This window comes from Stylophora pistillata, chromosome 1 (assembly GCF_964205215.1).
Source record: "Stylophora pistillata chromosome 1, jaStyPist1.2, whole genome shotgun sequence".
NCBI classification, from domain to species: Eukaryota; Metazoa; Cnidaria; class Anthozoa; order Scleractinia; family Pocilloporidae; genus Stylophora; species Stylophora pistillata.
Window position 1 is genome coordinate 60,049,184 of NC_142519.1, and position 13,012 is coordinate 60,062,195.

General features: G+C 37.4%; 2 protein-coding genes across 2 annotated transcripts in view; one reads left to right on the top strand and one right to left on the bottom strand.

The window, feature by feature from the left end:
* Positions 1-2,917: 2,917 nt before the first annotated feature.
* Positions 2,918-4,660, bottom strand: LOC148743495 (reactive oxygen species modulator 1-like). Its single transcript, XM_088726853.1, has 2 exons — positions 4,437-4,660; positions 2,918-3,387 (listed from the first exon to the last, which is right to left on the bottom strand). Exons 1-2 carry the CDS (start codon positions 4,547-4,549, stop codon positions 3,279-3,281), a joined length of 222 nt encoding a protein of 73 aa, XP_088582979.1. The 5' UTR covers positions 4,550-4,660; the 3' UTR covers positions 2,918-3,278.
* Positions 4,661-4,735: 75 nt separating this feature from the next.
* Positions 4,736-13,012, top strand: part of LOC111347589 (eukaryotic translation initiation factor 3 subunit A) — an 86,051-nt gene continuing 77,774 nt past the window's right edge. The window contains exons 1-6 of the mRNA XM_088726685.1: positions 4,736-4,884; positions 5,855-5,930; positions 6,384-6,433; positions 6,544-6,643; positions 6,843-6,922; positions 7,008-7,054. Of these exons, the coding sequence (XP_088582811.1) occupies positions 4,760-4,884; positions 5,855-5,930; positions 6,384-6,433; positions 6,544-6,643; positions 6,843-6,922; positions 7,008-7,054 (478 nt within the window). The 5' untranslated portion in view covers positions 4,736-4,759. The remainder of the gene's footprint in view (positions 4,885-5,854; positions 5,931-6,383; positions 6,434-6,543; positions 6,644-6,842; positions 6,923-7,007; positions 7,055-13,012) is intronic.

The following is a 13,012-nucleotide window of genomic DNA, read 5'->3' on the forward strand; positions in this document are numbered from 1 at the left end:
GGGAAAGAGTGAAGAGGTGGTCTCTGGGTGATGAATCGATGCCAGTCCAGTACAATGACCGGATGGGCATTTCAAGTGCGCTGTACTATAAATAGACCTCAATAGCCACCTGGTGACCATCCGTGCCTGAAAAAACACTTTAAAAGCCCATATTTCATTTCTTTTCCTTTAACTTCCCCTTCATTTCAAAGCTTAAAAAGCCCCCATACGCTTAATCAGAAAAAACCCTTCCCTGATTCATGGAAGCAACAATACACTAAAATAATATCGATTAGTTTTTTTTTGTTTTTTTCGTGTCACCCAGTTTTAGAGCTCTTGAACAATTCACGTGTAAACCATGTTTTCATGTGCAGTCCTGCCATCTCTAAAATATATTGCAAAATCACTTTGCTGAATATTTCTCTTAGAAAAGAATAGCTCCATGCAGAATTGTTTTACCGTTCTATTTTGGTATGGACTTTAAACTATGTCTGTATTGAGTTTCACCTCTAGGCGCTAACATAATTGTTTTTTCTTTTTAGTCTATTGCGAATTTCTTTGAACCACAAATTAAAAGAAATTATCACCAAGCTCACAAAAATTGAAATTTTGTAACACATTGTTCCAAAACTCAAGCCTATAAATAACGACTATAACAAATTTCCATCGAGTCGTACAAGGAAAAAAGCGAAGTGTACGTGACACACCAGTAACACGAAATGAAATACATGACAGCAAATTTGACATGAAAATTATTACAAAGATCTAGGGAAAACATCAAAATGGCAGTGCCAAGGTTATTTTTCTGAACAACAAGACAAGTTTTCGTAAATTCTTCCATTTTACTTCATTCATCATTGTGCCTTCAACTCGGAGCCATACTGCATCCATCTTCCTAATTATTGCAACGTTCCGCTAAAGACTGGTTTAAACTCATTCCGCAAATTAACATAAAAAAAGTTTTTACATGTACACAGCTGCACCTCGCAATAATTACAACGTGGAAGGTAAACAGTTTATTTTTCGTCAGGTTTATCGTACAAGGCTGCACTACAATTATCATAATACTGACAGTGACTCAGATAAAAATCAGCGCCTTTTTTGGCTTTGAAGAGCTCCAAAGAAAATCCTTGTCTAATTACCATTCATTGTGGCAAGAAGACGCCGCGAAACAGAGAAAGGTTACTCCATAATGGATGGATTTTTCTATTTTTCATATTTTCAGAATTTTTTTTCACACTCAAACCATGTAGCATTGCAAGTTTTTTTGGATACTAAATAGTTATACCAACGGAAAAATGTCGCTATTGCCGCTAATGTTCGGTGTATTGAATAAAAAGTTGGATAAAAAATGTAAAACTAGTGGAGTATTTACAAAGAGAGCCGCTGCTGACATACTGTAGCACTGGCCTGCTAAAAGATTTGTCAAAGCGTTTGCAGTTTAGATGATTACGTGTGAAGAATGAAAGGAACTGAAACAGGTTGATGCTATTAGAATTGTATCCAAAACAGTTAAGGCGGACTGTTTAAATTGCTAAGGCTACATAGCTAACTGCGACACAACCACCCCAAGTGCTGTGAAATACTTGGTTTTAAATAACAAAGTAACTAATGAGATAGAATAAATATATGAAAATCATATATTTTGAACTGCGGTATTTGATACGTATGAGGCACGATCCTCGCAGTAGATAGCGCTATTTAAGCAATAGCGAAAATCAGACCTGAAAAAAATCAGGCCTATACGGGACTCGAACCACTGACCTCTGCGATACTAGTGCAGCGCTCTACCAATTGAGCTAACAAGCCAACTGAGAGCAGGCCGTTAAGTTGATTCGTAATGAACCCGTGAAAGTGATAAATGAGATAGAATAAACATATGAAAATCATATATTTTATAAATAATAATAATAAATAATAAATACGTAAATAAATACTAATAATAAATACGGTGAATAGTATGACAATAATCAGTTCTAAGGGGTGTGTGCACGCTTTGAAGCACAGGGGAGGGGGTAAGGGAGGGGAAAGTTCACTACCAAAGAGGTATCAGTTAACTTTTCCGTTATAACGAACCAATATAAAGAGCACTTCAAGCACTACTTCTTTTTTACACCAATGCATAGGATGTAGACCAAAGCTAAAGGAGAGGTTTATGAATCAACACCTTTAGCAAATCGACATTACTGTTTTGAAGTTTCCAACAGCAAAATTAATATTCAAATACAGATATACATTAAAGTTTATCTGAAATCATTACTGCTGCTTGAAATCCAAAAATAATTAATTCAATCTTATCCATCCTCATCATTTTGAATGCAATTACCATTTTCTCTTTTGTCAAGATGTCACCATTTTGTTTTCAACTGCTTTGAAGATATAATTTAGAATCCTGATTTTCATGCCACCCATTTTTCCTTGGAAAACTAAAAAGCTTTAATGTATCTTCTTTAAAAAAGACTAGACCTCCACTGCAATTATCACTTTCACCCCTCACAGTCACTAGCATCTGATACAATATCTTCCCTGAATCACACATTAAGGTCACAAGAATAAAGCAAATGATAGCCAACTAAAGAAGCTCTGGCTTGTCAAACAAATGCTCCTTTGCTGCACTTTAGGGATTGTATGGAGAAGAGTATGCAAAATATACATACTGATGTTGCAGTGTAATGGGTGAAGATTGTAAATCCTTAAATCCTGGAACAAACTGCCAAGAGAGATTCATGAGCTCACAACACTCGCACAATTTAAAGGCAGAACTTTCACTTACCTCGTAAACATGGACAGCGTAAATCATATTTGTACAAGTTAAATGTAATTTTTATATATAATTTATACATTTTAAGATTTGTAATTGTAATTCTTATTGCTTGTAATTCTTTTTAACTGGTCACCGATTAATACCAGTCGATCTACATCTTGATCGATTGACCAGTTTCTCACCAGGATAAATAAAGTTTTTATTTTTTTTTTCTATTATTATTATTAAACTACAATTGCCACATATACAACAAAAATTCAACAAGAAAAGATTAAACAAATCTGAAATTGACACTAACAAAATTGAAACAATGATATGATTTTACTTTCCCTATTACATTTTATTTCCATCTATTTCCCTTAGTTCTCTGCTGAACTTGTCATAATATATTACAGGATTCAGTGTCCTATGCATTATAAACATTGATAGCACAGACTGGGTTGAAAGTTTGTCAACATCTCTCTCATGATAATATCCTGACCTTGGCAATATCTGGTGTTCAGTACAAAATAAAAAAATCACACTTTCTTAGCAATCAACATCTGATAGCTGTGCCAACAGACATGAAGACCCCAAATGTTCCTCCTCCCTGAAGCATGATCTTTCCAACACTACTGATTAACTCTCTTCCTCTCAATCCATATCTGGTGGAAAAGAACAAGTGTCAGGTTTTCAAGTTTGCTGTGGTGTTTCTTGTGGTTTTCTAGCATTCCATCCAGAGAGTAATTCTTTAACTAGTGGAACCTCTGCTTATAAACATGGTCATCCATGCAGATGACTTCAGTTACTAAAATCTTGTCTCACAATAATTTTCTTTGTCATAAAAGTAAGATGATAATGTTGCAAGGCTAGCCAGCCTGTCTACTCAGGTCAAAGTTTTGATTGCTGCCTCACCAGTTTTCTCCCTTACCAGGCTGTGACCTAAGACAAAATAATTGAACAATTGTACAACCCTACCCAACCCACCCCCTCTATATGACCCTACCCAACCCTTCCCCCCCTGTACAATCCTGCCTAGCTCTCTCCCTCCTGCACAACCCTTCCCAACCCTCCCCCCTGCTGAACAACCCAACCCAACCTCTCCTCCCATACAAACCTACCCAACCCTCTCCCTCCTCCTAATTTTTTATGTCAATATGGGTAAAAGTGAAGAACAGTGCCCAAGAGCTACTGTCGGCCGACGGTCAGCCGTCTGTTGGCCGACAGTAGCCCGACAGATGGCTGACTGTCAGCCAACAGTTGGCCGACAGACGACCGTCAGTCAGCCAACAGTTTTCGTTATGTTGCAGACTAAAGTGTCGTTCGGCCGGCTGTCGGTAATGTGTTGGCCAAAGGGTTACCGACAGCCGATCACGGGAGCTATTGTTCACTCTTACCTCAATATGAACACATTTTGGTGTTCACACACTTTGTCATTACTTTGAGGAGGGGCATGGCAATGAAAGTTTCTTAAAATTCTATCCAGGATCACAGAAAAGTTTACATAAAATATTTCCATGTGAACACTAAAACTGAGATGAACCTTAAAAGTTACTTCTTTTTCATCTCAGTAAGTGGGCTGTGATTTCCATATGAATAGACGACAAGTTTGGCTCCAGAAAAATAAAGTGACAGAATTCCGCTTAAAATAGGTTGAGGTACTAATAACGCTATAGTTCCAAAAGCTGTAGTAAAATAAAATCAAGCATCTTACTTGAACGCAGAATAGGTTCCAAACAGTGCAGCAGAGCTCATTCCAATAGCAAATCCGATCATGAAGCCAATCTTAACCCGGTCAAAACAGCTTGGCTGAGGTGCTCTTTGCATCTTTATTCTCTTCTTTGATTGGTACAAGTTGTCGGTGTGTACTTTAAGAATAAGATTAAGAACGGCGAACAAGCCTCACACTCGAAGAGATGATTAACCGTGAGGTCCATAGAAGATTGGAGATCAGCTTTAGTTGGCATGTACCAAATATAGAAGCCGCTGGGCATTTCTTCACGTTCGCTTTGTTCCCATTCCTTCTCGTTTTCAGCGATGTTTCGATTTTCACTACATCTTCCGGGATTTGTGTATTTAGAAAGCCTTTTATCGTTAAATTCTCTTCGGTTTTGCAGGAAAATGAATACAGAAGTAGTTATTGACAAAAGGATACCTGATAAGTAAGTACATCTTTTAAAAGCCTCCGTAGATCGGAAGGAACTTTGACCACAATTCCTCCATTCGCTCTGACGAAGAGCTAACGCTCGAAACGTCAGCATTTTTATTCGTTACGGTGGCCAATTTACAATTTCAACTTAGTTGATGTAACCAAATTACCTTGTTACCCCCACCGACGCAGCACCACAGTTTCATTAGAAACTTTCAGCCCTTATTCATTTGACCAAGTGGGTTATCAGTGAGGTGTACTTCACATACCTTCGATTGATTAAGTGTATATCCAGACTTTCACCCCTGAATCAAACATATGGTTACGAGAACAGAGGAATTGATCACAAAATGTAGAAGCTCCTGATTGCTGAATACATTCTCCTCGTCAGCACCTTAGAAAATGTGTAGGGAACAGTATGGAGAATATGCATACCGATGCTAGGGTGTAAAAGGCCTAAGAACGTCATCGTCGTCATAAAATGAAATGGTGCCATGCCTGTGTAAAATCTGTGTGTATTTAGATACCATACAACCATCTGGATATTAGAAGGAATGAATTTTTAGGTAAAATTTATCATGATTTTTCAGTAAACTGGAGCTCTATGCCACACAATTGTTGACATGATAACTATCCTCATATTTCTCTGATAAGTAGCATATTGCTACTCGAAATGTCTGCATTAAAACTTCTTTAGGGTGGCCAGTTTACATTATCAACTCAGTTAATAAAACCAAATTATCCTGTAATACCCTCCCCACCAACCCCACCCCCACCAATGCAGCAACACTGTTTCTTTAGAAACTTTCCTCTTTTAACAATCCAAATGGTCTAACACGAATGGCATTTTCTTGTCCACATGTAGTGCTAATGCTCAAATTTGTTTGACATATTTTAAACCTTTTTAAAACTCTATGGATTTGTTTGGAACTTTTAAGATTGTAAGCAACGATTAACAATGAGTTTGTTCTGTTTCGTGACAGGTGGAGAGACTATAAACCTTGTGGGGTACCCATACAAGGAGAAAAGATTATTGCATTTAAGACACCTTTGTCACATGTAAGGTGGAAATCATGCATAAATATTTAAATGATTAACAGCTTGTTAGTTGAGACTTTCAACTTTTGAAACTTTCAACTTTCACATGCACTGATCTAAACTTGGCTGTGTAGCCGTGCGATGCGGTTCCAGTCGATACCCACAAATTGACTCTTGCTCACCATAGAGTCTCCAGTAGCTCAGTGGTTAGAGCATCCGACTAGATCAAGGAGGGTTGTGGGTTCAAATCCCATCTGGGGACCTGGATTTTTCTTATTAGTTGATAATTGATATGAAGTATCCCTCATGTTGTGTATCCCTTGTATCAGTACTGAAAACAATCACCAACTGCCATCCTTCTCAGGACTACCTTATCCAAATAACCAAGCTGTAGAACTGACAGGTTTTTGAATTTGTAGACATAAATACTATATCACTTGATCCATAATACTTAGAAATGCCATCTTGTTGCAGCAATATGACAATGAAAGTGATCAAGACAATGGAATCAAAACATATGAAAGGTAGTTATGTTGTTATTTACTAGATATGTAGATGCTAATTTCTTGAAATTTCCATCAACATTCATTTCATCACACGCATTTAAAAAACTGCACTTTTCAATCTTTTTAAGGTTTACACCAATGGATCTTGTGAATCACCTCAGCCAAAAACATATAAAACTTGGAATGGTTGTGGACTTCACCAACACTTACAGATACTATAATTCCAAGGTATGTAGATCAAAGAATGGTTTTAGCCTGTACTTTTCAAGTATGTTCAAACCAGCAGCCATGTGGGAGGAACAATAACTTAATGGTTATTGCAGTGGACTTCAGTTTAAAAGATATTATCAATGAAACATGCCTTGATGTTAGGCAATATAATTTCAACCGAAATAGTAACTGGTTCATTCTTCATTTATTGGTAAAGGAGCTCTTTGACCATGGGATACTTTATCGCAAGATCAAATGTGTTGGAAAAGAAATTCCAGATGAAAATGTGGTAGAAAGGTAAGGAAGAATTTGAATAATACAGTTGAGTTCTAGATAACAATTCCTGTTATATTGACAAAAGCAATGTTATATTCTTTCAAAGGTTTAAGACTGATGTCTGCACTTTTTTGAACAAGAAGAGTAACTCAGGTAAGAAACATAGTGACACAAACAACTTCCTCTTTCAGTCTGTTAACCCTTTATGTGTTATTACTGCAGCAGTTTAATATTCTCCATATTCAATGAATATATGAAGTTCATATATTTTGAACTGCGGTTATAGATACGTATGATGCATGATCCTCGCAGTAGAGAGCGCTATTTATGCAATAGCGAAAATCAGACCTGAAAAAAGTCAGGCCTGTACGGGATTCGAACCACTGACCTCTACAATACTAGTGCAGCGCTCTACCAATTAAGCTAACAAGCCAACTGGGAGCAGGCCGTTAAGTTGATTCGTAATAAACCCGTGATGATAAATCAGTTTTCGCTATTGCATAAATAGCGCTCTCTACTGCGTGGGTCGTGCATCATACGTTTTCTCCATATTGTTTTCACACATTTCCCACAGTACTGATAAGGAGAATTTGTTTAATAATCAAGAGCTTCTTTAGTTGGTGATTATTTCTTTAATTCTCATGACTGAAATGTGTAATTCAGGGGAGATATTTTAAGGAGAAATTAGATGCTAGTCACTTTTGGGGGTCTAAGGGATAAGTAGGTAATCAATACTCCTGAGTTTTATTTAGAAATATTGGGTGTCCTCACTAGAGTACCAGTACATCTGTGTCATGCTGAATGAAGCAAAGGAGAAATGAATTGTAAACTTTACATTTTACTTCTCTGTTGCATGCTTTTATATTGAAACGTCATCTGAAAAGGGTTTTTATGAACATCATAAGTTATATTGCCATCTTTGATTTTTCTTCAGATTCTGTTGTTGGCGTTCATTGTACTCACGGCCTGAACAGAAGTGGTTATGTAGTTTGTAGGTGAGATAAAGATCTGCACTAGCTAACCAAATCATGAAATTATGTGACTGAAAATTCTGACTTTTTATTCAGTAACTTTTGACTTTTTTTAATTCACTTTTCTCATTGTAGATATCTTATTGAATGCAGAGGATACACCCCTGAAGATGCAATCAAAGGTAAAATAAGCCTTGAGGTCAAAGCCGTAATCTTTGACCAGATTTTTTCCAAAAGTGATCTGATAACTTGCTTCTTATTTCCAACCTGTGGAGACCTAATGTCGTGATCAATGAATCTAAAGTAACACTTCTTCTTGGTCTTAATTCCTTTTCCAGCATTCAATAAAGCTAGAGGACATGATATGGAGCGTGAAAATTACTTGGAGGATCTTCGCAAAAAAAATACCAAGTTGTGAGTAAACTATTTTACTTTTTTTTACTCAGTCTGACGAAGCTAAGTTAAGTGCACGTCTCTAACTAATCGTTGGTATACCACTTCAAAAATACCGTTTTCAATTGTATAAAGTTTTGTTACTTTCAACAGCGATTTCCCATCTTACGTTTGTATTGGGGATAACCGAAAACGGGACGAAATTCCATTTGACAGACCAAGACATCTTCATACCAAGTCAAGGTATTCTACGAAGCACGACGCATTTGAAGAGGACAAAGCAAACTGGAGATCTAACTACATCAGGGGAAATACGAATGGTGGCGATTTCAGATCACGTTATCATGATCAACACGTGAATCGTTATCAACCACCCACAAGCAACCCAGCCCAACGTAGACATTACTCGGAAAGGAGGTTTAGAAACGAACGACACGGGGAAGATAATCGTGATAATTATAATCGCCATGATAATTATGATAGAACTTATCATAATCCTGAACGTGATCATCGTAATTATTCCGAAAGGAATTATAATAATTACGGTGATGGTTATTATTATTCCAATAATTTTCGTGGTTATGATAGGGGCCACTATGATTACCAAAATTATGCAAGCTCCAGCCGATCAGGAAGAAATCGAGAGGACTCCAGCAGGCGCGATCACGTGATGAGAACTACATTCGTTAGAAATCGACCGAAGCCATACACTCAGCACAGGGGAAAACGTACCTAGAACTGAAAGGTCAAAGTTCTTTAATATTTCTACTTGTAAGGGCTTAGATAATCTTACGACGCCCCGTGATTGGCCTTTTAAAGTCATACCACCATCTAGACCAATCAGATTCAAAACTAGACTCAATCGCAACTTGTTCTCAGGTGTTTTAGTCCCCTCCAGGCAGTTGGTTTGTTTTTGTCTCGCGCCAGTCCCCTTTCTTCTGATCACAGGCGGCCCAAGCTCTCTTTGAGAACCACACAAAGAACACAATTTGCATATCGATATATAAGGATTTGTTTGGGATTTTCTACAAGATATCGATAGAGATAGTTAAAAGTGAAAATATTAAATAAAAATGACTTACCTTATTCCATACGTGTATTGCTTGCTCCTGGTGTCGTTATTTCACCGATTTCACTTGATTTAAGCGGTTTTTTTTAATCCTGGTTTTTTCTTTAAGAAATCAAGTGAAATCGGTAAAATAACGACACCAGGAGCAAGCAACACACGTATGGAATAAGGTAAGCCATTTTTATTTAATATTTTCACTTTTAACTATCTCTAAGGCTATCTTGTAGAAAATCCCATTCAAATCGTTATAAATCGATATGCAAATTGTGTTCCCTGTGTGGTTCTCAAAGAGAGCTTGGGTGGCCTGTGCTGGTTCTTGCTTTTGGACATGTACAGCAAACCAGAAAGCACCCCAAGACTCCTGTGTTGCAAGCTAACACATTTCATCCGAGAAACATTTTACTGAATCGCTTAGTCGTTCATTGTTGTAAGTCTTTTTACTGTAACGCGTTCCCAATTTAGAGTTTTAGTTGGGTTTTTTGAGTATAAAACTGTTGTTACGACGGTGAAAATATTCTTTTTATTAGCTTTTTTTATTGCTAGTAATTAGTGAGGATGTTTTGATATCTTCTGAGGATTTCATATCATTTTAATACTAACCTATCGATGTGGAGTGGTAAATATAGCTGAAAATCCAGAGTATTTTTACGTAATTCTGTGTAAATACGTTGTCAAAAGGATTGAGATGAGAAAGAAGAAAGGTAATAACACTCATTTTACCCCTAAGCTACCAAGTTCTTCGTAAAGGTGCTGCGATAATGCGCAAGAAGGAAACCTCAAATGGCATTATCAGGGCAGTTTGAAAAGTTTACTTCTGGCCTACTTGCGTCGATTTTTGTTCAAATAACGAGCATCAAAGCTGCCATATAAGAATTAATTAAACACTCTAAAACATTTGAACGTTTAACATTCAAATACAAGGACACAAGCAACATAGCTTGTATAAATTCGAAATCAATATCGAGAGGGCCGATTTACCCACGAAAACGAAAGCGGAAAGCGAAGTATTCTTTCACTTGGATATATCAACAAAGTTGAAATGGTAAATTGGCCACCGTAACGATTACAAAAGCTGACGTTTCGAGCGTTAGCCCTTCGTCGGAGCGAATAGAGGAATTGTGGATTGTTTAATAATAATAATAATAATAATAATAACAACGAATATTTATACAGGATAGCCCTTCAGTGCAGGAGCACTGTTATCAATGGGGTCCTGTCTAAATAACATAATATAAGGATAAAAACTAGAAAAAGATAAGATTGACTACGCACCTAACTAAATGCCCTATGCAAAAAATTGATCTAAAGACTCCCTAAATGGTACCCTACTGCTAATTTGCTTGATTTTTGAAGGTAAAAAATTAAAAGCTGAGGCTCCTAAAAAATAAAAACTTTTCCGAGCAAAGTCAAGTCTCACTTTCGGGAGAGCAACGGTGGTCCCTCTGTTCCTTGTATTAAAATCGTGGGTTAACAATTTAAAATATTCTTTGAAAGGACTACAAACATTGCCTTTTAGGCAATCAAAAACAAATAAAAAAGACTTTTTCTTTAAAAAATTTTCAATTGTGGGTAGACGGAGTTTTCACATTTTAGACATTTTGAGTTTTGCAGAATAATCCTGTGACTACGTTGTTCCAGGTTTCTTATTTGGCACCTTCGTGTCTTTGACCAACCAAGCGTAATTTGACCGCAATAAGTGAATATGGGCATTATCATTGCTCTGTAGATTCGTTCAGCGCTTAAGGTGCTTTTAAAGGCAGAAAATGGAGCTACGTTATTGGTGGGAACATCGCAACGAGAAAAATACGAATAAGTTAGTGGAATGGAAAGCGTTCGTTGATCCCTGTGGGATTTAGACTGCCGGTTTGAAAGATGAGCTTTTGTTCAAGAGTTTTACGGCTTTCCGTGCTACTAAGTGTAAGGAAAGACAGCAGATTGCCATATGTTGCTTCCCCTCTTTTCCCCCTTGGCGGACAATTTTTTTGGTTCCCCCTTTGTACTCTGTTAGCGACGACTGAACACCTCCTCCTCTTTTCCCCCTGGTGGTCAATGTTTTTGGCTCCCTCGATCTTTGTACTCTCTTAGCGACGACTGAACACCTGCTCCTCTTTTTCCCCTGGCGGTCAATGATTTTGGTACCCGCGTTGAACTCTGTTAGCGACGACTGACCTTCCCCCCTCTGTTTCGTCTGGAAAATCATGTAACTGCCCAAAAATCCTCTAAACCGCCCTACCCCAGGTGAGACGATAAATAATGACTGTTCCCTAACGAAAACGTTTGTTGGACTGAAACAAAATGAATTCCGAAACAGTAACGGGTACATCCTCAATTAGAAATTATAACATAACCAAAGTAAAGCGCGCGCTCTGATTGGTCAATTTAGCGTCCCCCATTTGCCCATGGGTGTACGCTGCTGACGTGAGCAAATGCAAAGACTATTTTTCCGCGCGCGCTTGTTTTTTCTGGTCACGTAAGATTTGTTAAATAAAAGGGAACTCTTTAGCTACAATGTATCAATGTTATGTTATAAAACAAATGGTAAACACCACACCGTACACTATTGAGTTATGGATGCACTTGGGAGGTTTGCTAAGCACTCAAGAAGCTAGAGTCGCTCTCGGCTATCGCCTCGAGCGACTCTTACGCTTCTTTCGTTCCGAAACAAAATGTTTCCACCAATAAAATGATCAATATTCCTAAGAGCCTGGTCACCTCTCATTTCATTGACCATAACAGAACTCGTTTCGCAAAGTAAAAATTTTGACAGAATTACTATTTTGCGAAATGGCGTTTTTTCGCTTTTATTTAGCAAGTATGCCCTCCTCGTCCGAAACAAAATGTTTCCACTAATAAAATGACCAATATTTCTAAGAGCCTGGTCACCTCTCATTTTATTAACTAAAATAAAACTCGTTTCGCAAAGTAGTAATTTTGACAGAATTACTATTTTGCGAAATGCCGTTTTTTCGCTTTTATTTAGCAAAGATGTCCTCCTCGTCCGAAACGAAATGTGTCAACTGATAAAATGATCAATATTTCTAAGAGCCTGGTCACCTCTCATTTTATTGACCATAATAGAACTCGTTTCGCAAAGTAGTAATTTTGACAGAATTTCTATTTTGCGAAATGGCGTTTTTTTCACCTTTATTTAGCAAATATGTCCTCTTTCCCCGAAACAAAATGAAAGACAACTACTTGTTTTTGTTCTCGATTGCTCTTTATTGGCTCAGAGTTTACTGTTTATTGTTGTTATAATTCTGTTTTCTATACTATTTTGCGAAACGAAACGAAATTTTGCAAGATTGACTTTTTTCGCCTTTATTTAGCAATTATGCCCTCTTCGTCCGGAACAAAATGTTTCCACTAATAAAATGATCAATATTTCTAAGAGCCTGGTCACCTCTGGTCACCTTATAACGTATTTTCCTAGTAGTTTGACTAAACATCGAGCGTTAATTGAGTTCGGCTGGAATTGCCAGTCACGCATGTGGCTTGTTGGTCAGCTATAAAATCGAGTTGCGGCAACCATAAATAGAACAGAACAAAATACAAGGAATACAGAGCAGAATAGAAAACAGAATTATAACAACAATAAAGAGTAAACTCCGAGCCAATAAAGAGCAATCGAGAACAAAAACAAGTAGTTGTCTTTCATTTTGTTTCGGGCAAAGAGGACAT

Excerpts from the sequence above, each read along its gene's own strand:
- LOC148743495 (XM_088726853.1), bottom strand. The coding sequence starts at position 4,549 with ATGCAAAGAGCACCTCAGCCAAGCTGTTTTGACCGGGTTAAGATTGGC. Across the intron at positions 3,388-4,436 it reads GGAACCTATTCTGCGTTCAA|ATATGGATTGAGAGGAAGAG; the intron begins GTAAGATGCTTG and ends CTTTTCCACCAG.